We start from the raw sequence: 27,990 nt of genomic DNA, 5'->3' as shown, positions 1-27,990 counted from the left end.
GCATTGCGATGGCTCTTTTAACGGACGGTGAGACCCGCGTAACGCCTTTGCTTTCCGTGAAGCGCAAGAAATCCAGGCTGACCGACTTCTGGAAATAAAACTTCTGGTAAGCGCAAGCTTGACAAGCTTGCCGACTTTGTCATAAATATGCAGTGAAATTGTGGATAATTCAAACTGCTTCACTGCGACGGTGCATGTGCCGCAAAATGAGTGTTTCGTGATCGGCCGGGCACGCGCGTTGGATTAAGCGTCGGCCGCAATGTACGAAAAATGCTGCAACAGCGGCGCGAAATGCATTCTCTCGTGAAGTTCACACTTTATCGACTGCCTTCGGTACGTCTCACCCTTTGCCCCCACGTCATCGCGAAGATTTCCCAGACAATGGTTTCGGTTTCGTTCGTGGCTATGCTGCTTGGCGTACGTATATACATGCCAATTTCGTGTCAACGAAGTTCCGTCACAACGAAATTTTTCACGTGTCCTGTGAATTTCGTTGTAGTGGCACTCGACTGTAGTCATAAATTCGTTGTATCTGTATTTCCTACAATGAGCTCTGACAATAGACAAAGAACCAACATGCATGTAAAATCAACGACGCTACCTACGGCCACAACGAGAAAAGAAGACAATAACAGCCCAAAATAGATTCAAAACAACATGGATAAATATCGAGTCCCATGCAAGGCTCACCCAATGTCTTCGTCATCACTGCAACTCGGTGGCGAGTGCGACTGCTTTCGCCTGTCGGCTTCCACTTGTCCAAGTGTCAGAGAGATCGTCGATGCAGTCAGTAAGAGGTCAAAGGGCACAAAGCTCAGTCCCGTGGCTGGTGCGCCGGAAGCCTGAACGGACTCGAGGGCCTCTGAAAGCTCGCTTCCAAGGCCGCTGTCGCGACACTCAGGTGTGTTGCGCAGCGCCGGGAAGATGTGCTTCCCCGTGGGTGTCGTGGCTGCGGCCAGCTTGCCAACAATGCGCAGGTACTGCGAGAAGATCCTGTGCACCAGGGCCACTTGGTCCAGGCTCAAGTGGCAATGCAGGTCACGTGGTATGCTCGCTTCCACAGAGTGTCCACAGACCAGGACCTCCTGCGCAGTTTTGTGAGGATACAAAATACCGATTTTTTGACATTTTAAAAGGATGCTGATTTGGGCACTGGAGTCATTACAGGCACTTTGTGAATGCAATGTGTCTCCGGACTGCGAGCTGTACCATGTGCATGACCATTTGCTGTGTGATTGCCCTCCATACACGCAAGAACGACAGAGGTTGGTTGATACTGTTGCCCATCTCAACAACCTCTGTAGTTTGAATTTTGAATAATTCAATCTAACTGGCACAGTCTGGCCAAGCTCCGTAGAAATCCATGTATTAAAAAGCTTGTTAATTTGCATGTAAGTCGGGTTCACCATGAATAATTCGGACTGTTCGTCGTTGTGGCCGGCTGCTGGTTCACACTGATGGTCACTTTCCCTGCTAAGCGACAGGTGGCGGGACATGCTTATCAAAATAGTCATCAATTCAAGCCAGCGACAGCTCCCCTCGAATCTCAAAGGCTATGCTTTTGCGAACTGCACGTATCAGAAGACATTAAAGGGCCAGAATCACGTCATGGCCGCCATGTTCTTATGCTCATTCTCGCAAATGGTTAGTTGCATCGACATCGACAATGTCAGCTATGTGGCCCGTTGGGCAACTCGCCAGTTGCAAAGGTCGAGCAAAGGTCGAATAGCTGCGCTGTTCTTTAGTGTCTTTGTGTTAGTGCCCCATTGCGTGCGTTATGGGATGTTTCTGTCACGGCGACCAGACCTACACTGTGCGCGTGCTGCCACTACTTTGTCGAGTGGCAAATACCAACGACTAGTGAACTTCACAAAAAAAATTGTCGCAGTTTCACCCAAAAGGCGAAGCATCAATTGCAATAGAGAATTAGTACAGAGCTATACGGAGCAAGGATAGTATTTTATCAGCCGTATAAACTTGGACATGCAGCAGCACCAGCAACGCGCAGAACTGTTGTCGACGCCGCCGGCGTTTTGCCCGCGTTCGCACCGAACGCGCACGGCGTTTTTATATAAATACGCATTTGGTGCCGCAGCTAAATGTCGCCTCCTCTCCCTCCCTCCCGTCCCCCCACAGCCTTTCGCGCGACGGAAAAATTCGTGTTTGCTCTCTATATATGGAAAGGAGGAAAGAGACGCTGTCGTTAACAGATCTGAGGTCTGTACATGATGTGTTGGGCGACATGAACATTGCAGACTACATAAGTGTTGACAGCTGCGCCGTGGTCTGCGATGCCATCGCAGACGATGACATCATCACCCAAGTAGTCAGCGATGACCACGCAGTGGAAGATGATGAAGGTGACGCGGATGAGGAAGGAGAAGCACCGGTGCAGCCTTTGTTATCGCAGGTGATGGAAGGACTGAATCATGTACGGCTGTCTCAGTTTTGAAGAGGATGAGGAAGATGCTTTCCGACACATTTGAGCTCTTGAAGCTAAGCTTACACCGATCACTTTCAGAGAAAAAAACTGAAAAAAAAAAAAAACAGAAAATGATCACGGATTTTTTTCATAAGAAAGATAGTGGTAGTCACAAGAAAGACACTGCTTTCATCATCAAATATAGCCTTCTGTTTATCACTTTCGTTAGTTCAAAATTCGTTTAATTAGAATTCAGTGAGCACCGCCGCAAAATTTGAATTAACAAGCTTTTACTATATATTGGGCCCTTTGGGTGACTAAATGTACTAGTTTTCAGGCCACCCAGGCATTACTTCATTTTTTTAAAAAGCATGGGTGTGGGCTCTTATAGGCTATGGGTAGACCTGCTTGTTACGTGTTTTGTCGTCATCATTGCCCATCTATACCGTATTTACTCGATTCTAACACGCCCTTGATTGTAACGCGTACCCATTTTCCATGACTAAAAGAAAACAAAAATCTTTTACAGCACCGCGCACCTCAGGCTTTCATACAGAAATAAAATTTTACTCTGATTTGGAAAAACAAACATTTACTCCCGGTGCACTAAATCTGCGATGAATAAAAAAAGTCGCAGTTTCGCCTGAAAGGCAAAGCATCGATTGCGATAGCAAATTGGTAGACTGCTATATGAAGTAAGAATAACAGTTTCATTGGCTGTATAAACTTGCAAATATTTGCTTACTAAATAAATTAACAAGCACGGTGTCACGCGCGCACAAGCGAACATGAATACTTCTCGCTCGATGACCGCGGAAACTCGCTGTCAAAACGCTGGAGTGACAAAGCGCGGTGAGCGAATTGACCTTCGTGCTAGCATGCCTCTCGCTTCAACACGACCCGGCGAAAACACAGTGCGCGGCAGACTCTCCACGTCGCAGATCGCTTTCAAGATTGGGCCAAGGTGATTGCATCGCCGAAGTGGATTGTCGCAGAATACGTCCTGCTTCAGTGCACTGAAACCCTTCCGCGTTGCTTTGCTGGCGAAAATCCACTCTTTCTGTTTGCGCCAGACCTGCACGCAAGTTTTGAATTCTCCGAACGACCGTGATGCGGCCCGATTTCCATCCGTCTCAGCACACATGATCAGTTTCCTTTTAAATGCCGCATCATGATGAACTCGGCACTTTATGGTGATAGAGCAGACACAGAAAACGGGAAGACTAATGCCTAAGCATGTGTACTGCAGCACATGGAGGACGCTACGGCAGCTAGGCTAGAGTGTAGCTAGGCTCGAAGCGCGTGCGAGGCGGCCATTTTGAAATGCCGACGGCTATATGGTAACGCAGATTTAGGGTTGTACTCGATTCTAACGCGCACGCAACTTTTGGACCTGTTTTATCTGAAAAAAAAAGTGCGCGTTAGATTCGAGTAAATACGGTAATTCTTTTTGTTTTCTCCCTTCCCCTTGGCCCAGTGCAGAGAAGCTGGCTAGAAGAGTGCGCCTCAGGCTGACTTCTCAGATTTCCCTCTCATTAAACTTTTCTCTCTCTAGCTTAGGTTGGTCGATACTATGCTGAATAATTGAAATCTGAACAGTAGTGTGCATGGTGAGCATGGTTTCTGAGCAGCCTAGAGGACAGCAAAGGACGCAAAAACGTATGACCACCTATGACATGTCACATATCACTCAAAGTAGATCACAGTTCGTCATACATCTTCGCACCCCTTGCTTTTTCACTAGGCTGCACAAAAGCCAATGTGCTCTGCTACTTGCATTTTAATCTTTGAACATAGTCCATATTTGCGAACATGAGAATACAGCCTGAGAGCAGCATAACGAAATAAATAATGCAATTAAAAATGAGCAATTAGCCTTACTAAGATCACTGTAATGTATGGCCCGATTTTTGTTACATGCATTCAGGCCCTAAAAGCCAGGGGAATTCTCATATACCCATGGCTGAATCGCACTTAAAGTGCAGCAATCACCCATGACAGCAACATGGCAATACAGCATTTGACAGTGACAGCAGAGTGGACCCAGCATTATACATGCCATTAGTAGTACAATGTCCGCATTGTACTGCCTCAAATCCGAAAGCCACGCAACAATGCACTTGTACAAGTTTCAAGCAAATAATGTGCCTCCATTGTAACCACTGCAATGCTGGTTGATGAAGTGAACGATAAAACTCCACCTGAGAAGTTCCATCGACCATGCTCTCCACGAAGATCATTGCGGGAGCCAGGGTGACGTGCAGGTCGCAGCAGGAAGTGACCAAGTGCAAGGGCACGGGTGCCTTGGACGCCCTGCCGAGCACGTGGGCCCCGGGGGGTTGGCGGTTCCATTCGAAGGCTGGGTTCTCGCCCATCAGGGTGGTCACTGGCTGGCTACCACCAGGTCCCAGGGCAGTGCCCTCACCTCTGCCGTCCTGACTTGCCAAATCACTCCAGTTCACTGGAGGCAGGAGGAAAATGAATCACTGAAATGTCCACTTCCTTTCACACGCTGCTTGTACATTCCTACACACAAAGTTAGTCACTCAGAACTGTCAATACTAATGAAATAATGGTGTTTAAAACTTGTATACATATTAAGAGACTCCTAATTAATGTGCACAATGTGTGTTACAGATAAGGGTTGGAAGGCAGACATCTGGGTGCTTGTTATCGGCACCAGCATGTGATCGTGTGGCAGGTTTTTTTCTTTTGTTGCTTCTGCTTATGATTTACAGAAGACAAATTTCTCAAGTGGCTCAGTGTTTTCAAAGTGTAATGCACGAGATGTAGCAGATTTTGTTCTTGCACTATTTTCGGCAGTCCTAGCATAGAGTTCACACTTTGTAAGCAACAAGACATGCAGAAAATTTTTGAAATATTCTTCAGCATTCTTGCACTAATATTGAAGGAGCAAAAAATATGTAATAATAAAATTTTTTTACGAATGGAATGAACTGGTGCTGGAAGAGAATATTATGTGGCGAATCCTTGAAAGCCTCACTTAATGCTTAAAGGATCACTAAAGGTGGAGTATTACATCTAGCTAGACTGATGGATCAAATGTACTTACACTTGTAAGGCACACCGCTCTTATTCACTTCCGTATTCAAGAATGTAAATTATTGAATACACAAGTGTTGCGTGCTGTTCCGCTCTGGCCCATCTCATCTCCGACGCGACCAACGTGACCGACTTCTGCTCCAGACCGGTTTCGGGGAAGGCACTCCCCAATGGGTGTCCCTCTTTACCGCGGGGCACAAATAGAACCCGTTTTTTTCCTTGGTGCAGTTTGGCTCCTACCTCCGACGGTGCTCGATGCAATAAAGAAGGTTGTAATTGTTCCTGTCTGTCTATGCCTTTGGACTACCATGAGTCAAAGTTTATGAGCAACAACAATCGCGGACATAACAAGAAAATCAAGAATTTATATTCTGCAGTGCATAAGAGAGCCACTTCACTGACATACACACGCTATTGTAATTTCAGACAACAAAATTCTTCGAATGTCAGCCTCGAAGTGGTGTTGGCACTCACGTGTGCACAGAAAGAAGGATGACAGGCGCATGTGGTACTGCCGGTCTTCCAGGTCCGAGCCGACGGCATTCAGCATGCCCTGTTCCTGCGCCCAGCAGTACAGGTCCTCCCGCAAGGGGCGGCGGCACAGTGGGTTCTCAACTTGAGGGCTCAGGGACGCTGCTCCAATCTGCACCAGACAGACGTCCCCGCTACTCGACAGCCTGCGCCCAGAAGGTGGCCAAAACACGCAAACATCAGCTAACATGACATTTCCACTCCGTGTGCACATTTTGATAAAATAGCACGCCACCAAACCCGCGCACGTAAGTGCACAATTTTTCCTCAGTACAATACACTAGCCGTGTGTTGATTTAATTGATTGATTGATTGATTGATTGATTGATATATGGGGTTCAACATTCCAAAGCAGCATTGGGCTATGAGAGGTGCCATAATAAAAGACACCATCTGGAATAATTTTGACTTCCTGAATTTCCTTAAAATGCACCTAAACCTAAGTATACCCGAGTGTAGTTGCGTTTTGCCCCCATCGAAATGTGGCCACCATAACCAGGCATGGAACCCGTAATCTTGCACTCAGAAACAGGTTGCCACAGCTATTGAGCCGCCATGACAGGTATACAGTGAACATCACGATGATCATGACAGGCAGCAATGACAACAACCTGACACCAGCTCATATGATGTTCCCACTGCATGCTTGAGAAATAATAATTAAGAACTGTTCCTGATTCAGTCCGTCGTGTGTGACGACACTAGCTAATTCTGAAAGTGGTCTTACTCGTTATACAGTCGGCCACAGTATTCTATGAGACTTGAGATTTGCAAAAAATGCCAAATTCCTGGAAGGCCTGGACACACAGCCTCGAATTGAAACTTTCAACATGTAGTAGTTCTTGCGGCCTACATACTGATCCATTAAATTAGAAGTGCCATGCCTTAGCAAAGCAGAAATTCGCATTTGTTGTGGAGCCCATGCTTGTACACTTTCGTGGCTGACTGCACTGAATCGTGCATTCTGTTTCTCTTACTTTTTGCTAAACTCCTTGTGTCTTGATCAAGGCTTCATGCTGGGCTGCATTTACACTGGCTATGAACGCCCACTGGCCACAGCAGCATACCGCGCCCTCATGCTTTTTCCGCGAAACAAGCTCGTTCGTGCCAGTGTGATGCCATTCTTGTATTTGTGTTGTAATTTGTATTATGTCTCAGGGAAATCTGCTGAAGTAAAAGGAAAAAAAGAACTCACCTCTCAGATCCCCCATTGTCGTCCACAGGAAGAAAAATGCGGATAGTTCCCGATGAGACGTAAACTAGCGGCAGTGCCCTGCTGTTCAAGTCCCAGCCTGCTGGCTTGGAGGACTGGCATTTTGAAGGAACACTGACTGTTGGCGTCCACAGGAGTTCCAGGAGGCTCTGAACTGGAACAGCCATATCAGCCACAACGCCGGCGACGCACGTGTGCAGCACCACGTCCAGGGGAGCCAGTTTCAAATCAACCTCGCTGAGAAAATGGGGCTTCAGAGCCTGCTTTTCAGCTTCTGTCAAGGGAGTGAACTCTTTTCCTGTGAAGAAAAAAAGAAGCGAGACAAAACACAGACACAAGTGAGCAAATGGTCACACATTTTGCTCAAGCATTTCCGGCTGGGATGCCTCCTTTAAGGGTGCATTAATGCCAGCAAGTTGAGAAGACTACAAATGGGCACTTTGGTCATAAAGTGACCATTTTGGATCAGTTGGTCGGTGCTCGATTTTTCAGCTCCACTAGTGGAGTCACAAAGCTGCTTAAACTGCCAGACATTTAGGTGTGGCGATAAGCAGGCCATGCGTGCCTATGATAACATCAGTAGCCATGAGTCGCTCCTTGGTGGCCGGTTGGCGGTTGCATGACCTCTGCTAATCGTTGGTAAGAATGGGCTCTGAGAGATGTTCATCACAAGCTTCTGTAATTTTTTGTAGTCTTTTCCTGTGATGACACCAGCCGCTTGTGCATGTACCATGTGCTAGACACCTTTTTAGTGTCTTTTTGTATCCCTCCTTCCTGTTGTAATGCCTGGGTGGTGATGTGAGAACTTAAAACAAACAAGCATGATACATCACACATGATTGACAATTTATTCTAACCACATCACATGTGATTTTAACCACTGATAAAGATGCGTGCCCTGAAACCCATTCACACAGACACTTTCTCAGTAATGCCAAAGATTGGGCTCGTTCTCTTTGCATGGTGAAAGACAAGGTCAGCGCTTATTTTTATCTGCTCTTCGGTTGATGTCCACATCCAAAATTGCGCCGTTACATTTTGGATCACACTTTCTCAGACTTAATTTAGGTCAATAACACACAACATGCATGCAACCAGTCCGTGTGTATGCAGATCTCTGCATAACCTGTGTGGTTAAGCGGCACTCACTCGACTTGTGGATGTTTCTGCGGACATGGGCGCACAAAGCGGACGTCCACGTCAGGTTCAAGAAGTCAGCCTGCTTGTGCTGGCTCAAGGGAGACGAGGCGGCCATCATCTTGCTGGTACCAGTCTGGCGGTTGAGCTTCTCGGTGCAGCTGAACACCACGCCTTCGTACGGTCCAGCTTCCCATGTTGATGTTGGCGAAGTTGGGCTGGTAGAACAAATACGCAAGTAAAAAAAAAAAAAGCCCGAGTTCTGCAGGGAGCTCAGTGACCAGCATGCCATATTTTGCAGGATAGCATGACCGTGAATAATAATGCAGGGGCAGACTTTTAGAGATCAAGAAAATAAGAAAGTAATTAACATCCTAACATGCCCTGATGCAGCACGCAAAAACTACAGCCAATGTACTGCAGCTAAAGAGAAAGGGTGCAAGCATACACTTGTAAACAATCATTGTAGGCTGCTCGATCTATTCCTCATCTCTACTTAGCTCCTCCTTACCTATCGTGAACAGTGCGAAATAACAAAATGTCTACACATTGCTAAAGTTCTCCCCACCGCCTCATTGTAACTTGCACGCATGAGAAAATCAATTTGCACATTTTCGTGTGAACATAGGGTTGGCTTTCTTCCATAGCTCACGCGCTTGCCAGTGGAGCCCACTGCAGCAAAGCAATATGTACCGTTACTTTTTACTATTTGTAGCACGTTTCTGTATAAGTTGCAGGATGCACCTTTAAGCTGGAAGTTGCAAAAAAAAAAAAAAAGGAGAATTGTATTATATTTGCGTAAATGCAATATGAACTGTATCACTGCTTGTTGCTGAGCTAGTTGGTTCATACCCATTGTAATGGGATGCAAAATAAAATGAAGTAAAACCAGCTCAGAAAAGAGTATCCTCGCAACGAAGTTTATTCACTGCAGACAGATTCACTTCAAAGAATTGATGTCCAGTGATGTGCAGAGACACAGACGTATCACTGATACAAATGTTGTGTTTCTTTTTTATTTAATATGCCTTCATTAACTCATGTGCCAAGGCACCTTTGCTTCGGCCGAAATGCGGTAGAGGCAGAGGTACTATTTCTGTCAGGATCTTCCTTCACTTTATTTCGCATCCGATAACACCACAGTATGAAACCATTTTCTTGCTAAATTAAGCCGTCAGCTCTCAGTTTCCTTACTAAGCTGGTGAAAAAAAGGCGTTACAGGGAAAGTGAGCAAAAGAGCATTGCAAATAGAAAAGATGTGAGCAGGAGGCGTACAGAGAAATTATGGCACAAACCTTTTTTGGAAGCAACTGATGTTGAAGGAAGACGTCTTCAGCTTGACTTTTGAGTATACTTCCTGGACATCCAGAGATGCGGTCACGTCCTCGGCTTCAAACTGAAGCCAGACATCTAGCATGGATGCAAGAAAAAATGCGGTTTAGAAGTCGGAGCTAAAAGTAAATGGTCCTGTAAGTAACATGATTTATAATAGGAGGAGAGATTTCAGCGTTCGGGAACAATAACACTGTCAAAATATATTTCTTATTTCTCGCGAGCGACGCATGCTTTGGCAGTAACACATTCACAGATGCAGTTCTGTTTCATTGAAACAGGTGTTCTTCAAGTTGTCAACTAATCTTGCTCATAAACACACTCCCATCTTTTTTTTTCCATTTTTCATCCTGATTGCGCCCATCATGTAACCTAACGTGTTCAACAATTGCACAAAATTTTTTGCTTCTATGTTAAGTTACAAGCAATTCAAAAACAGGGTGCAGGTTTGGGCTAGTTGGTTGCACATATTTCTTTTCAGTTGTTACATATTTTTTGTAGTTTTCCTGTGAATCGTATAAAAGCATCTGTTTCAAAAAGTATACATAAAAGTCAGCGCGGTGCTTGTCCCTTCTTTTTTATGGTGTTCAAATGTTACGTTCATGCTGTTAGTCTAAGCCCTTCAAAAACTTGAACAAGTACGATTATGCAAATCTAAAAATTCTTGAAACTAGCATTGTTCAAACATAATTGTAACGTCTAGGACGTAACCCATCTTTTCGTAGCAAGTGCAAGTGAAAGATGACGGACTCATGTCTTGTTCTTTGCTGCGTGAAAAGCTTCAAAAATGCTTCTAATTAGAATTTACATTCACACTGAGATGCACTGCGGAGGCAGGTATACAGAGCAATTATTTTTAAGTTTTATGGAAATTTACAAAATAGCCTGTTGCATATAACATAATTCTAGCCCTTGAGCTGGATTACTCAGACAGGCGGACATTTCTTGAACGAGGAGTCGAAACACATATTCAATTAATTAACAAAAATGCAGTAATTAGATTTTGAATTAATGAATTTACAGCACATATTGCAATTTACAAATTGTAGCCGGTGAGTTTGCAAGGCGTATCCACTTGGAGTGAATTTCCAGAATGACGCCAGTTTGGAGATATGCGCCATCAAAGTCGACATAAAAATGCACTGTTGTTCCATTTACTTTTTTAACAAAACACTGTTTTATGCAGTGAGCAACACAAGAACAAGGTGAGAGCAGGAGCTAACATTTTAACAAGTGGACTTGTGTCTTTTTCAAGGCGACATGTCAACAGCGACATGTGTTGCTCACTGTCTTGAATTTCCATCTCCCGCATTCCCCATGTCTTCTCTGTTTCACGCATTGAAGCACAAAAGTAACTGGGACACTTATGTATTTCGTCCCACACTTTAGGCAATAATATCTCGAAACTGGTGTCATCCAGGAAATTCATTTCAAGTGGATACGTCTTGCCAGCTCACCGGCTACAATTCGTAAATTGCAATATGTGCCATAAAGTTATTAATTAATAATTCAATTAGTGAGCAAAACTAAAGGCAATACTAGTTAGCCTGAACAGTCTGCCTAACAGGACACTGCATATATAATACAGTGGACAACAGCGATGTACAATACAAGAGCAAAACTACAGGTGGACACTGACGAATTCCGTGGGCAATGGTGCAGAAGGAGGAGGAAAAATATTTACTGAAAAAGAAAAAAGTTATGTTGGTAGAAGATACGTGTTTATTATGATAATGTACAGTCGTGAGCAAAAGTATACGGACCAGGGGTTGTGCGAAAAAGCCAATTTTCTCCTCTGCCTATGAACGTAACTTGAAATTGAGCACTGCAGTCTAAACTTGGCGTTGCGAACTTTTCAGTGTATTCATTAATTCCAGTTTATGCTTGTTAATTACGAAGAAATTCCATTTTTCTGGCGACCCTGTGGTCCGTATACTTTTGCTCCTGACTGTACATGACCGCTATTTACCCAGAGCTACAATAACATTCACATACATGGGTGTATGTGCACATGGACATGCATACATACACACACTTTTACCGCAGAAGTGGCCCACAAACTTCCGTTTCATGAAAACTACGTCACCGCCCGACATGGCTCAACACAAGACAACACACATATATCGAGTCAGCACATACATATAACCATTTGTACTATCCCTGCAGGTATGCCGGTAGCTAGCTACATTCTCTATGAAATTATAAAATCCAACAAGCAAACACTACTTGAATATCCTGGCTGCAACAAATGTACACCATCAAGTGCATAATATCTCTAATAAAGTAATTTTTTGTGTGTGTGTGTGTGTGGCCCATTCTGTGTTTTAAAAGCAAATGACTTTCTTTGGTTCTGTCCTTTTCCCAATTTTTATACTTGAACAAGCACGTTCATCACCGAACACCAACTACAGTGAAATCTCAACATCATGAACTTCAGGGGACCGCTGGAAATATTCATTATTCTGAAAGATCATTATAGCAAAAGCCCAAAATTAACCATTCCGGCCATCAACCATCATCAGTGCATCAGTTGTCACTGTATGAATCGTCCAAGAAAATGCCAGCGTTGGCTCTCGGCCCGCGCTGTTGCAATTTTCCATAGATTCCACTGCCGCCACGCACCACTGAAGCACCACATAGTAATAGTGGTGCAAAATAAACCATGACACTTGTAAAACCACCGACAAGGAGGAAGCTCCAAATTACAATGGGCTTTTTTCCTTCACATCCCTTGCTGCAGACGTCGCAACTGTCTCACTCGAGGCGAGGTGGACACCTGAACTATTCCGAAATGCAAGCAAGTGCGTATAAACAACACCATCCCAAAACAGCAGGGCATGCGGCTGACTTTGTCAAACTGCCGATTATGTCAACATTTTAGATTTGTTTTTTAATTGTGCTGTCTTCGAAATTGGAAATAAAATCATGCTTCGGGAGGTGCTATTGATTGCATGGTTTTCCGTCTGTTGACAGAGCGTCGCCATCTTGGTATCGCCATAAACATGAGATATCGGCACTTACGTAGGCGCAGCGTCATATTTATAAAGAGAACAAGTGAGCATGAAAAGGAAGAACTAGCCTCGCGATCCGCTACTGTAGTCACGTGGGGAGCGCCCCTGTTGGCTGACACGGCAGCAGAGTTTGGCAGCAGCAAGCTGTGCACTTCGTGGAGACCGAGCCCAACATTTCAAGATCTGCCTGGTTATCTTCACTTTTCATAGTTCCTGCGTCCTAGGTGCTGCCTGATGGTGATAAGGACATGATTTGCGCAAGATAAGGGAATCTGTTGACTTTTCTTTGTAGTAGCAAAACTGATCATATCGCGCAATCTGAGGGGTGCAAAGGTAGAAAAGTTTCTAATTGTCGTCGGGCGTCGAAGACGACGGAGGCATGGAATACAGAGATAAGTCTACCCATGGAAGTGAATGCTACTGATCTTGCTGACGTGGGAAGACAGGGTCACGCACAATTGCCAGCTGCTGATAAAGTTGCAAGGGATTTGAAAACAGCCGACAAGCTGCATGATACTGCTAAAGAAAGTCGAGGATTGCCTAGAAACGTAAATAAAATGCAAAGAGAGCTTTGTATCAAAAACAAAGCTAAAGCTTTTTTTTTTCTTTTGGGGGGGGGGGGGGGGGGATGAGGAGGGAGATGCACGGGGGCGGATTCAAGGCACAATGAAGTAGGTTGCCCTGGCAACAGGAATGTGATCGGCGCATTGGCACTGCTGCTCTGCCAGCTGCCTTACACCAGCCATGCTTTAAAAACTGTTTACACTATGGGTGTGCAAATATTCGACAAGATAGAATATTATCGAATATTATATATTTAATATTCGTATTCGATTCGAAAAATAGATATTTGAAAATGTTCGAATAGTAGGTTGTATATGAATATTCGAATCAAATCGAATATATTGCTGGCTGTGTGGGAGAAAACACGGTTCTTAGCATTTGTTTCTATATATTCTAAGAACATTGGGGCGATTTCGTGCTGAATTTTGATAATGTCGAGCTGCTAGCGAAATATCACCTGTAAAACACACTTAGCCACTAGACGTCTAAACCTTGCGGGAAAACCAGCCTCTCAGTAGCAAGGGGCATGGGTTTGCGGACAGCGAGGGTGCGCTTTTTTGGAGCGCCACCCCCATTTATGAGGTTATTGCTTGACAGCAAGTGCCGACTGGCACAGGGTCAAATTCCTCGGAGTTTACGGGCATTTAATGCGGTATAATAAGGCCCAGAAAGGCTGGCGAGGGCAGCCCCCTAGTGGGAATTACTAAATTCTCCAAGTTAACATGAGCCAAATACACAAGTTAACAGCTTACTAGCCCAGTTTTTTTAACATTGACAATGTAATTGCAATGTTCCAACATAAGAAATTAACCAACTTGCTAAAAAATGCATGTGCATATCATTATTCAATATTCTATTTGTATTCGAAAATTTTTATATATGACACCCCTAGTTTTATACCCTTTGGGGTGTATCTTTGTCCCACAACAATAATTGCCATCTGTCTTGCCTATGTTTCCTTTCTCGAAAATTCTGCGCTCGCTACTTTTCAGTCAAGAATTTAAAGTCACGCTAATAACGCCGCATGCCGTTTGTGACCTAACAGTATACCGGATATGCAGCATTAAAGAAAGGAAAGGCACATATTTGTAGATGACGATTATTTTTGTGGGAACAAAGGTTTTTTACAGTGCAGTGCCTGGCGCTACTGCTGCATCGGCATCTCTTTGCCGGCTCTGCTGGGGATCGTGAAGCAGCTCTGTTGTTCGTATCATCCGCCACGGCCCGAAAAGCGGTTCTCAACATCTGAACTTTCGCTCATTGTAAGCTAATGGACTCAAGCCGCGACTTTTGAAAAATTTATATCATCCTGAAATTCATATCAGGCGTGATCGTATCACTGAGATTCGACTGTACTTGCAAATGTACTTGCAAAATTGTTTGGAACTACTTTCACTGCCCCTATGTCACTGAGCGGCCGCAGTTTCTGCATTAGACTAGCTTGGTTCAGAAGTCAAATGGACCTCATTTTTAATGAATAATTCGTTGTGCTTTCCATTTTTCTTTTTTTGCCCTATGACGCAGACTCGGAAAAGCGTCAAGACGACGTCCAGCAACTCACGTCTGGCCAACGGTCCCTCTCCGCTCTTGCCAAAGAGGTTGACTCCAACCTTAGGCAAAGTCCACTGGAACCAGAACGTCAGGGCAGGCACTTCGAGGGCAGTCTTGGTCACTGGACAGGCGGTCACAACAGGAGTTGCGACATTCTTTTCGCCCGACTCACTGAGGCTTAAGCTTCTGCCCAGGCCCTTCGGTGCCGAGGCCTGCCGGTGGATGGGTCTCAAACCCATGGACTCAGGGACGCTAGCACCCGGCTGGTGGAACCAAGCCATTGTGTTGGAAGCGTTTGTATGCATGGCCGCCAGGAACAGCAGAACTTGCCTAATTTCGTTCAGCTGAAACAACAAGAAAGATGGATGTTAGAAGAGCGAAGTCTTAGAGAGTTAGAAGGGGGCACTATAGGTTAACACTCATGATACATTCGACTGGTTCCTACCATGCTCTGATTCTCTTTGCAGCGACATGAAGCCCTCTCGAGACTGAATCCAGAGAAAGCTTGCCCGAGCTACACATTCACCTGCTCTGAGAGTAATTGGAGGAGTCGCATGATGGGAATTCTGTCAGATCTCGGTTGTACTCTCAGCTCGAAGGTAAGAGCGCCTCCATTTGCTTCGAGCTGGAGTGCATTGCTCTGAAAGAACTAGGTGAATGTGTTCAGAGCTCTTTGATTCGACTAGCCCAATGCAAAGCATGCCACCAGAGTGCTCTGGAGCACTCAAGAGCAACCAGTCGAGTGTGCCATAAGTTAGTTGAGTCTGGTGGTACATGTTTTCAAGACTTGACTTTCATCTAGTTCTGTAAAAGTACTGAAAGTTGGGCGAGTTGGTAGCTATTCATCTTGAAACTGCAGTGCACACACAAGAAATGAGGACACAAGGCACAGCACAGCGACTGTTTGTTGCCTTTGCCTTATGTCCTCCTTTCTTGAATGTGCGCTGCAGTTTCAAGATGAATTTCATCTGTTTGTTGAGAAAAGGATACTTGTCCATGAAAAAAATAAAGAACAACGTTAGTTTTTTTCTTTTCTTTCCTTCTTGTTTTGTTTATCGATAAACTATTAGCTAGTCCAGAGAAGACACTGTCCAAATATCATGACATCACAATGAGCTAGTGGAGTAACTTAAAACATGTCTTTCGTTTTCACATTTTTCTGACTTGTCAAGGCTCCAGTAGGACTGACGTTTTTATTCTCCCAGAAGTGTTGTCTACAGTCCAGCTAAACATAAGATTCCACAAAGAGGGCAAAGAATTCAAATAGGATGACCACTGAACCAGAACTAAATTTAATTTATGGGAGACGCTTCGTAAAATACAAACAGAATACACAACAGCCCTGCTATCACAGGCCTTGATAACAGCAGAGTTTAGACAGAAATAATACTGTAAGGATAAAACAGAAGTGAGAAACCAATGTAGATTGCCAGCAACATCAGACGATGACACAATGCATCATTTTTATGACATTATACTGGCTACTATGCTTACACAATGCTTTAATTTAAGTGTACAGTGCAGAACACTCTCAAAAAGGGAACACCTAGCTGGTAATTAACACCAAAATCACTGAAAAACTTCTCCTTTATTGAAAAAAAGCAATGTGGCTGAAAGAAGGTTGACATCTATACTTTAAATAATAGCCTGCAACCCTTCATGCCATGATTTTGTATTAATTTGTGGCCAAATAGTAAACGACTGTTCCCTGTAATAGTGCACCGTACTGTACACACCTTCTGGTAGAAATGAATGAAATGAAGATATGAAACAACACACATCCCTTTGTACAGTGACTTCTGCACAAACAAACCGCACCTGCTTCCTGGAAACGCTGAGATGGAAAGGCTCGACGTCAACGTGTATGCAGAGACCGAGCTGAGGCAGCCTAGGCTGAGATTCGGAGTTGTGGCTGGAGGTCAGCGCTACCGTGCACGACAGGGAAGCAGGCTTGAGCATATGGCGGACGTGCTGGTTGCAAGCTTCGAAGGCTGCCCACGAACTCAGTTTCACACACCACGGAAATCTTTCCCCTAAAAAGAAAGAAAGTAGGAAAGCTTGAGTACGTGAGTAAATGCAACCATTTGCAATGATTATGCATGTGCACAGAAACTTACTGCTTTTGTACTTTTAGAAATATGTTATTTCTCGAAAACTTAAAAAATTACGTAGAATCTCCTCAGGGAGTTATCTGAATGATGCATAAGCATTTCATGGTAACAACGTGGTGTTGAGTGCTCACACTCAACACTGCAGGTAATCCCAGCACTGCTCAGCGGCTGCGGTCGTCTTGGTGCCATTACGGTAAATGCGACATCACTGCGGCGACACGAACCGCTGCAGAAGGCGGCGCAACGTGAACTGATGAGGCAAGCAAATTACTGCAGGTGGCGGTGCCAGGTGCGTTGTCGGATGACATTCTAATCTGAAGCCAAGGCAGCTCCACAGTTCTGGTTTACTACATATATATATATATATATATATATATACACCCATATATACTATATATGGGTGTGCCTGATTGCACACGTTACATAGTCACAGAGACGCATACGTGCCACTGCTCGCGCGTTCGTCATCATCTTCCGCAGCTGGCAAACTTGAAGCGATCATCTTACGCGGAGGACAGACGGACGCTCAGACAGTTTTCTCGTTGGGGAACCATAGAAATGCTTACGCATTTAAAAGATAAAGTAGCACTAATAATGCCACAAGAATGTTTGAAGCCACAAGCGGGAAGAATAGACAAATCCATGCAGTACCTGTTATTCTCGCACACGATGCCTTTTGGGTGGCACTGAAACCAGCTGCCCGTATTCTTGAACAATCCCCTTCCCACTTCTCAATCGTAGCGAATGTGGCAGCCCAAAGTGCAGCACTTGCTGCACTTTTGTTTTCTCTGCAGCCCAAAGATCAATGAACACCGTGCCAAAGAGTATGCACTGTGCAAGGTATGCAAAAAGCATCGTCAGCAGCAGCATCACATGTCAGTAGATGTCGACGGCAATGCAGCTGTGCCATTTGAAACAGGTGATCGACAAACAAGATGCTGGCCACGACGTATTTCTGGTTCCTGAAATCACTTCGGGCGCTTTGCTGCTTTTGAAAAAAAAAAAAAAAAGGCGGAAGCCTTGCAAGTGTGCCGCGATGGTACTTTACGCAATTTAAGAGGACACAAGATACATTTTAGCACTTGTTGTACCCTGTTTGCATTACGCGGGTAGATAATATGAGGACTAATGTTCCAGCTGATGTTGTTAATGTGGGATTTGTGGGGAGATTAGAGTTTAGTGCCGCTTCATTGTTGCGAGATACGAAAATGATTTATTGTGGTGAGAATTCCATTATCTTGGGCTTTAATTATCAGAGGGTTCAACTGTAGATGCTGACACACTGCACAAACCATTAACCCCTCATCCAACAAAGCTGTTCGTTCCTTACCACAGCCCGAATTTCTGATACCAGAAATTGAATCAACAGAGAATTTCCACATACGGAAATTGGCTATGGTCATCACACACACACACACATGCACAAACACACACACACACAAAAATTGTTCTAAAATAGTTAATCAAGAAAAGTGTTATTTCATGCAAAAAAGAAAAAAAAAAGCTGTATAATTTTACTTTTCAATGAAATGCAGGAGAAAACATTGAAGACAGGAAATCCCAACTACTTTATCATTAACAACTTACCTTTAACAAGATTGCATTTTAAAACACGATAATAAGTTGATCTCCAACATATTATATCGGTTGTACGTTTTTTTGGCTATATGGATAGTAGTTCTTTTGTTTATTTATTATGTACTTTGTGGTGGCTTTATCTGACAAAGTGAGAAAGGCGAACTGTTTGAAAAAGTAAGAACACGCACCGGACGCACTGTCATGAACCTCAGCCGGGCCAGCAGCGGCCTGCTTGGGTCGGGAGTCAGCAGAAACGACATTCACGGCTGGCAACAGCGTGCACACCACGGTGCCTTCAGAGCCTCCTTTCAGCACACGACGCCACTGCAGCAGCACGCTGGGTACGGGCTCTACGGAGCCTGGCTGTCGATGCTGCCTTGGGAAGGCAAGCATCAGGGGCAAGCGAGGGAACAGCACGCAGATGTTGGCAATGTCCGCCTGCAATGAACACAGAGACAAGAGGGAGGGTCAACCTTTGTGCAGACTCTCATGCCTGTCTGACAAACAGCTAACCCCTATTAAGAAAACAATTGCATATACTATAGCTGAACACTGTCTCTATGGTCTAAGGCCATGTTTTTTTGAAGACGAAGAGGCCTGCCTGTGTTCACTGAAAGCTATAGCTGCTTTCGAGCATGAAGCAATTGTCGCCGAGTTGCTCTACTGGCAAGCAATTCACTTCAAGCAGCAGTGGTGTTTTTGTTTTCTTTTTGTCGGAGAAAAGCTCGACAAATTGAAATTTTATAGGGCAGCACATATGATGTCTATGAAAGTAGGGCTAGGACATGATGTGGTATCCATGTGTGTACATCTCATTCGTGCACTCTATATCCAACTGCCTGCTCTGTACTTCAAAATTTAATTTCCATTGTCACATTTCCGTGCCTATCATTAGCATAATTATAGTTATGACCAAGGTGGTGATAAACATTTATGACAACATACTGTGGCTACTGGCCTGTAGGGGGTCCTGCAAGTATATTCCCACAGCCTTAGTCAAATTCGTTTGAGCGGGGGAACAGAAGGCATAAACATCTTCCACAGCACTCATTAAAAAGAAGAATTAAAATTAATGGCGTGCAAATATTGGGAAATTCGAATATTTGATTCGAATAGGATAGTATTCTATTCGATTTGGAAGGCACTTTTATTATTCGAAATATTCGAACCACCGAAAATTGCTGTTGTCGGCTTTTTAAAATCAGCTTCGCCACGGTACAGCACTGTTATGCGGTGAAGCAGACAGAATGTGTTGCGGTGAAGCATAGTGTCCGTGCAGTGAAGCATATCGATTAATTAATTATGGGGTTTTACGTGCCAAAACCACGATATAATTATGAGGCACGCCGTAGTGGGAGACTCATCATATTTGTACCTCCGGTTGGTGATAAAAATTGCATTCTTGCAAAACCAATAGTATTTGTATTCGAAAAATATTCTATTCGATTCACACTTGCTTTTCATTATTCCGAACTGACTTCGAAATTGAAAACTTGATATTAGCATACCCTCACTTAAAATACACCAGTCAATGTGAACTTTGAATTTCATTTTTTCACTTTGCTCTTCTGCATTTTGGCAAATGCAAACCCGTCACAGGTAGCAAGAAACACTGATTCTGTACCTGCTCGATGAAACCGAAACAAAAAGACATTGTCAAACACTGCCAGACTACTTGGTACAATAACGAATAGTATGCAAAGTTGCACTCTTGTAGCTGTCCCTTCATTGCAACAGAAAGTTGTCTGCGATGATAGCCGGTATGTAAGCGTGGTGGGCGCCTACACTACCTGAACAGAAAAGTTCTTTAGGTGCAGATAGGTGCTGTACAGCCAGCTGTGAAATCCTCTTGGCTGCTCTGGTGCCTTGCTGGAAGTGGATGCCTCGCTGTTGGTCCGCAGTAGTCTTCGTGGACCCACTAGGTCCGGCGGGGACACCAGACTGGTGGTGGTGCTCTTCTGACTGCCACTGGCTGAGCCTCTACCGTCTGCACCACCAAAAAACAAAGAAAGACGCAAGTTACTGCCTTGGAATCTCGGCAAACAAACCCTGATATCTCTGTCTCTAAACTGATGGACCTTCCACCCACTAAATATCTGCAAAGTCATGGCATCTTTGTCTGTTTTACCTGATACTGTGGCTGAAAAGGATTCACTAAATTGACTGAAGAGCCGCTAAACGACATTTGACATTCTGAAAACATTTTACATAAGCACACGCGTTGTGTACAGTATGCCATGACAATCATCTTTTGCAAGCATGGCAGCGCCATGCACTGCAGGGTAACGACAGATTCAAAAAAACAATCCCATGCTCCTCTCCGGGTTTTTCCGCACAGCACGACACCAGCAGGGTGAAGCTGTCAACTGGTCGATCTATGAGTGACATCATTTCTGATCTGTCTGCTAGCATGCCTTTGCCGTGCAGTCGCATGCCCACTCGTTCTCACCAGGCTGCTTGCCTGGTCTTGTGCCATAATGTGATTTCATCTCACGTAGCATGCTTTGCGCTTCATGTGTGCTGGCAACAGTAGGTAGCCAAAAACCCAAAGTCATGAGATTGCGTTTTCAAACATGAAAAGTGCGCTCCGTGATGCTCGGTACACACGTACAGTGTACACAAGTCTCCTAGAGAAGTAAACGGAAAAAAGGGGAGAGTGCCCATGGGGACGACAGCGAAGGTGAGTGAGAAACTGATGTATTTGAGCAGCTATTCATCAAACGATTGAAGCTTTGCTACTGTGGTATCGTATTTTAAGATTCTTGTGGCTGTATGTTCATTTTAGCTTGGCACACAGCTGGCACTTTATATCAAATATTCAAACTCAGGTTGGTTTAAAGGCCTTCACACAAAAAAACAAAAAACAAAAAAAAAACATGTCTGACAATAGCTTGCTTCTGTGTGTCACCTACTGCTTGCTGAACCATGCACATTGTAGCTGTGCAGGATGCTGGTCGAGATTGTGGCAGAGTATTCCTGTATGTGGAGAATCATTTCACATTTTTACAGCATTGTTGCACAACATTTGATTAGCTTATATGTATCTTTGCCATTACTCAACTTTTTAAGAAAGGTTCTTGATTCCTTGAAGGGGAATGCTTTCTTGAAGGCAACTTACAACTGCCAGTGTGCAAGACCAACTTCCAAGCCAGGGGTCATTTAGGACATCCCTGTAGCTCAAGTCAGATGAAGCATCACAGAAATATTAACGCAGTTGCATATTGGTAAAGTTGAATGAGTCGACAGTCAAGATCGGCTGCCTCAGGAATAAAAAAAAAGGCCCAGGTGCGATGCTCGCAAAATATTTGTCGACTTGAGCCCCTCCTAGCTGACCTCTGATGTCGAGCAGGTTAAATGTGACCTGAGAAATATAAATTACGAATTACTGACTAAGATAAACATGCAGTGATGTTGTTGTCTATATGAGTAATGTATACGGAATGTAATTTTATTCTATAACTCTCGATAATTATGTTTCGAGCCAAATTCAAGGTGTTAGAGCTGCGTTGCTGTCTCTTCTTTATTTAATACCGAGCACACTGCAGCAAGCCGTCGCACGAAAACGATCGTGGAAGTCCCCGCAACAGCTTTGCTGTAAAGTAAGATGGTGCCACTGACCTTGCGGCACGTCTCGGGATTTCTCGTCAGAAAACGTCGGCATGCCGTCGTCACTGGCTGTTGGTGAAAAGGGTGTGGCCACCACTGAACCTGCCGCATGGAAGTCGCCACCCATTGGAAAAATCAGAGGCAGTGGGGCGAGCCAAGTCACCAGGGCAGGGTCCATCACAACAGCGACACCCTTCACCTTGAGCACCACGTAACCACTGGCTTCAGCTAGATGAGCATGGGAAAAACGCACACACAATCAGAACTCCACCAAATTACACTAATTTAATGTATTCCAACCACTCAAAGTTAAACTAGACTACAAAACAATATCCTTACTCTAGCAGTAGTCTGGGTTTACAATTCATCAAAAAATTTTAAATTACGCTGCAAAATTTGTGAAATTCTGTTAGCTTTTGCCTTGACAAGAAGCAAGTTAACCTTAATTCTAATTGCGGTTATTTCATTGCTCAGTTTCACGTCAACTTAAAACACCTCTTTCCAACATGGCAATGGGAACTCACGCCTGAACCAGTTGCAGGCTACCAAACATTATGCTTGAATTTCTCACAAATTGGTAAATATGTCGATGCCATTTCAAAACTAGCGAGCTCACAAAGTAATGCACATAGCAAACACAGCCAGCATATATTTTTTTTCTTTTTATTTAAATTAATCTTTATGCAATTTACCCTCAATGTAATGAATATGAAAAAACAGATTATCGGATATAATGATATAATGAATATTACAAAATATCATATAATATGGATATAATGAATTATCGGACATAATCCACAATGTATAAGTTATAGTTGAGAAGTGAAACAGCTGCATGTGGACTTATGTGCTGACACAAAAATATACACAGCGATTCTGTTGCTAAAAGGAGTCTGATGGCTAATCGGCTGTAATCACTCAAACAGTGATTAATAAATTGTAAGTCATTAGTCACTATTAAATTATAAGTCTTTAAGCATTTTACAAGCTTCTATCAAATTTGCTTGGTTAGTTGCTTAATTGTGAAATAGATTAGAACAGAAAAATAATAATCCATCTGATTGATTGATTGATTGATTGATTGACTGATTTTAATGTCCCCAAAGTGACACAGAGGCTATGACAGATGCTGTGCTGAAGAGTTCCAGATCAATTCATACCACTTGCGATTCGTTAACACGCCCCCAAAGCATGGTAGACCAGTGTTCTTGCATTCCACGCTCACTGGAATGCAGCTGTGGTGACTGAAGTCAAACACATGACCTTGTGCAAACCTTGTGCTCAGCAACGGAATGCAACAGGCACTAAGCCACGTAAGCAGGTGACAAGGGATTCACAGCAATAATATGCCACCTGTGTTTAAACTCCATTTCAGCGGCACTCTGGCAGTGGCTCGAATCCAGGACTCTTCCACCCGACTCAGCTCTCGCTCCACGTCACCCTCGTGCCTCGCAAACTGAGGCACCTGGGCTGTGTTTTCTGGTGCACGAACTATGCAGACGCTTTTGTCTGAAATGAGACAGAAACCAGAAGTAATCTTAAAAAACAGAGAACTACCGAGAGGTAAAATACAAAGATCTTTTGATATTGCTTGCCTTATCAATCAAGTAAACTGCCCACCTCGGAATGTGAGGCAAGCTGAGCTCAACAGCTTCACACTGCCTCATTATAACAAATAATACTGTCAACAAGGGACCTCTGATATAAATTTTTCTTCTGGCTTAAACTGCTGAGTCACACGCATTCAAATTTTGTGCAGAGGTGGCATTTCCCAGTGTTGTTCATTTAATTTCTGGATGCAGTAGTTGCCCATTTCACTCGGAATAAGTCATAACTATGCATTGTCTGAAAACACTGGATGAAAAATACAGATTTCCTCAGCAGAAGCTATCCAGGAGGGCCACACAACTCTCTGAATCCTGCCTTCTCCAGGGAAAACGTTTCTTCCTCTGAGGACTGGTGGCACCACCCTTCACATGGAGTAACACCACTGCTAATACCACAGAGTGATGAAAGAAACTAGGAAGTAGCCTGCTGTTATACAGCCAGATTTCCGCGAGCCAACTCTTAGTGATTGCATTGCCTTCACTTTTTATCTCTCCCGTGTGTCTGAAAGTCAGCCCACTATGTGACCTCCAAGTCTCGACTATGCTCGGCTGACTCTGCCAAGTACGTTTGGTTTCCGGTAGGTTTTAATCTATGTGCTCTCATTCAGGTGCTCTTGTTCTGTGCAGATTTTCTAGTGATATGCTTGTGCACCTTCGGTTTATATATATATATATACACACATCGACATATACATTTACTTTTTTTTATTTGAACATGCGAGTACAGTAAAAACATGTTGCTGCCATCCGCATTGTCGTTTTGGATTGATGATGAGACACTAAAACCTCCTGTAACATGATCCCGTTTCAGGCTGACTTTAGTCGCCTTCAGTTCTACCGGGTGACACTCCCTCCTACGTCTAGTCGAGGATGGCAGAGAATTAGGTGGCATGATAAAATTAGGGCATTCAGAGGCATAAGATCCAATTAGCTGGCGCAAGACATGGATAATTGGAGCTTTGTTATTAACTCGTTGGTGAGATAGTTGGTTCTGGATCATGGCGAATGTTTAACAGAGCAAACAGACGAAACATAGTTGACAGAAACAAGAATTTAACAGTGCTCATTTGTGTTGCCCGCTCGTCCTTCATCTGTTCGCACTGTTAAATGTTCACCATGCTAATTGGAGATCGCTGGGAGAGGCCTTCGTCCTGCAGTAGACATAAATAGGCTGATGATGATGATTCCCTCCAAGTTGATTTCCTTTCTCCATGCTTAATGCCAGCTTTGTGTGGTCATGCATTCTTCTGTTATCTTTCTCAATCGCTCCCTCTCTCCTTCTGCCATCCCCTGCATGGCCACCTACTGTTGTGCCCACTATCTGCTACAATTTGGGCTCTAACTTCCAAAAGGCCAGCCGCCACCGGCAAAATGATAACGCCTTTCTGGCACCTACCTTTATCATTCAGCACCAGAGAGAGTGAGACCATGCTGGCTGAGTGTGTGCATGCTTGGGTGTCTTCCGAGAAGCTCCACGAGAGGCCGCCGACGGACAACTCCAGCGTCGAACTTCCTGCACAAAGACAAAAACGTAAGCTCTTGAGTGCCAACTCGCTAGCGAGACAGCAGATAAACACGCAGGTGTTACAGTGTCGGTTACACCCAAAAAAATTTACAAGTTTCAAAGGACATCACAGCCCACACAATTTCTTGCTGCTGTTGTTGTTTGGAAAGAGCAAGTGTACTTACTTGCTTTCCTGAACTGTCAAATCACCATTTTTTTAATATTTCTGACCGCAGTTTCTAGGTGGCATAAATAGTTAAATCAAATTCACATTCACAATGCCACTAGAAGTCTAGAAGAGAGGTGTGTCATGCAACCGGGACACAATAAACGTGCACAGTTATTGAAAGGGCATAAATATTTTTCATATGTGCACAAGTGCTAAATGCCTTTATTACAGTTGAAACGAAGTGATGACCCCGCTTGAATTATTTAGTTAAATTGGGAAGTTCGTGAAATCAAGAAAGAGATTTTTCGGTCCTTCGAAATCTAAAATTGTAATGTAGCGACCCCCAAAAGCTACCGCGGCATTGTATTTTCTGCTAATCCACGCCTGCGCGTGTGAAAAGTCCGCGATGTGCGATGCAGGCCAGGTAGACGGTCATGTGAAGCTATGACAGGCCGCAAAGACGCAGAGAACGAATGCAGCGATTGTGAGAGCAGACCGAGCAAGAAAGTTGCAAGGAGACAATCAGTGCCATCTGTCAAGTAAACCATGAAATAATGAAAGCAACCACCGGGGTGGGGCGCCCCCTATCAGTCTGCTACATACTGTGAGAAATAGACGGGGTTCACAGTACAAAACAAAGTGTCTGGTCTTGTGGCTTCTGAGCACTTCTGTTCAGATCATTCTTGTGTGACAGAGTATTTGATCCCACCATGAAGCCAGATGCGTACAAATCAACATCCAGACCACTTTAAATTATTGTTCAGTAGGCAACACACAGATATTACCAGCAAGTAAAGATGGAAAGAAGGAAAATAGCCTTCTGGCTAGGTGCTGACCACAATGGACATAACATATGGAATGAACAGAAGACTGCAGAAGCTATGAAAAAAAAGACACACAAACGTGAGTAAGCTGTACATTAAAGCAAAAAGATTTGTATTCACTCCCTTGTCTACTGTGCTCTCCATCTTGATTATATCTAGATTTTACTAGTATATGTACCTGTTTTCTCATGCTCAAATGCTTTCTTATTGCGCGAATTCAATATACAGTCGCCTACAGATAACTTGGACTTGATGAGGATTGCCAAAGGGTCCGAATAATCAGGAGTTAGAAATACCAAATTCACCAGAAAATGAGTGACTATTCTACAAGACGCCAAAACGGGTGTTTCATATTCTCGGATTGTCACTTTTGGGGATAGCTTCAATTGTGGCTAGCACGAGACGCAGAGGCGTCTATGAGCGACGGCTTTGTCGGCACAGTGCCAAGCACGCTATCTTATCGCAGTGTAGACACGCTGTTGACCGTTGTCGCGTCCAGTGCGAGTCCCGCAATATACAGTAAAAGTGAAAGCATTTTCGAAATTGTGTCATAGGTGCCATAAGATCAGCCAGCCATGAACGGTGGATGATAAGAGTGGAATGGAACTCACACAGCAAATCATGCAAACTGCAAATGCAGCCTTTACGACTTCGTGGCTTGGGTTGTCCTGTGGTTTGGGCACGGTCAGCGACTACTAAATCGACAGGGCTTCACTAGTTTTGGTTTCGAGGTGCCAGCGATATGGCCGACGACCATGCTGGCGATGTATCAAAACGAAAATATCGCTATTTCTGCTCGACTCGGTGGCCAAATTATTAGCACATGGCTGTGCAGTCAGAGTCCGTATTACAGCATGACGTGCTGTGAGGTGTCTTAAATTTCGGTAGTCCTTATACATTAAGTCTAAGGGCCAGTGGTGGTGCAGCGGAGCTGTCTGAATAACATGGCATGTCCAAATTATTGGCCGGCGACTGTACACAAATATTCAACTTCAATGTTCGACATGTTTCCTAGGAATTCAGTTCCATGGACTAATTCCAATTTGCTGTCTCAATCATGTGCAATATTATTGATACTTGATCACCAAATTATTTTGTTATTCTTTGTGCTCTGTCGTCTGCCAGTGGCTTCTTGGCTGCGTCAAGCTGTTAGATGCAGCTTTATTGCCAAGGAGGCCACCAACATAAGTATATACAGTGGAATCTTGTTGATACGATCTTTACAGGAACCGGAAAATAAAGCGAATCATCTGAAAAATGTATCATCCAACGTATTATCCAACTAAATTGAATTATCAGGGGAAAAAAATGTATCATCCCAAAAAACTTACTACACAGGATCGTATCAACGAGGTTCCACTGTATGTTGAAAAATAAAACTGAATTGAACTGAATTGAATATTACAGCTCACCTTCATGAACAAGGTTCCCAAGAAGTGAAGAGGCTCCCAGTGTAGTGGTGACTGAAGGCCCTGAGTGCCAGGACAGCAACACTCCCAAGGCTGCCATGGCTCGCTGCTTACTTGCCGAAAGGTGCAGTGGGCCCACTTCCACCGTGCTCCAAGACCGAGTCAGGCTGTTCGGGCCATGAGCCAGGACACCGGGGCACAAGACGGAGTGCATGGTCATCGTAGCCCAGGCTGGATCCAAAACCACTGCCCGAGCTGGTGGACGAGCCGATGCTTTGTTTGACGCAGCAGCTAAATCCACTGTCAGGCCCCAAAGCTGATGAAATAAAAATAAAAATAAATAAATGTCTCTTCCATT

The 27,990-nt window shown here is 44.1% G+C and overlaps 1 protein-coding gene across 2 annotated transcripts in view; it reads right to left on the bottom strand.

Annotated features, from left to right (window-relative positions):
- The window catches only part of LOC119457772 (intermembrane lipid transfer protein VPS13B-like), a 54,468-nt gene that overhangs the window by 11,974 nt on the left and 14,504 nt on the right, over positions 1 to 27,990 (bottom strand). For both annotated transcript variants that reach the window (XM_049670435.1, XM_037719466.2), the window contains exons 12-25: positions 27,636 to 27,948; positions 25,123 to 25,239; positions 23,473 to 23,628; positions 22,132 to 22,347; positions 20,304 to 20,500; positions 18,702 to 18,951; positions 16,643 to 16,857; positions 14,835 to 15,168; positions 9,662 to 9,776; positions 8,379 to 8,584; positions 7,212 to 7,527; positions 5,960 to 6,162; positions 4,624 to 4,883; positions 691 to 1,085 (exon numbers count right to left, since the gene is read on the bottom strand). In XM_049670435.1, the coding sequence (XP_049526392.1) occupies positions 691 to 1,085; positions 4,624 to 4,883; positions 5,960 to 6,162; positions 7,212 to 7,527; positions 8,379 to 8,584; positions 9,662 to 9,776; positions 14,835 to 15,168; positions 16,643 to 16,857; positions 18,702 to 18,951; positions 20,304 to 20,500; positions 22,132 to 22,347; positions 23,473 to 23,628; positions 25,123 to 25,239; positions 27,636 to 27,948 (3,293 nt within the window). The remainder of the gene's footprint in view (positions 1 to 690; positions 1,086 to 4,623; positions 4,884 to 5,959; positions 6,163 to 7,211; positions 7,528 to 8,378; positions 8,585 to 9,661; positions 9,777 to 14,834; positions 15,169 to 16,642; positions 16,858 to 18,701; positions 18,952 to 20,303; positions 20,501 to 22,131; positions 22,348 to 23,472; positions 23,629 to 25,122; positions 25,240 to 27,635; positions 27,949 to 27,990) is intronic.

The sequence above is a fragment of the Dermacentor silvarum genome, chromosome 7, assembly GCF_013339745.2.
Source record: "Dermacentor silvarum isolate Dsil-2018 chromosome 7, BIME_Dsil_1.4, whole genome shotgun sequence".
NCBI classification, from domain to species: Eukaryota; Metazoa; Arthropoda; class Arachnida; order Ixodida; family Ixodidae; genus Dermacentor; species Dermacentor silvarum.
The sequence above is the reverse complement of the archived record's forward strand: the minus strand, read 5'-3'. Positions and strand labels throughout refer to the sequence as shown.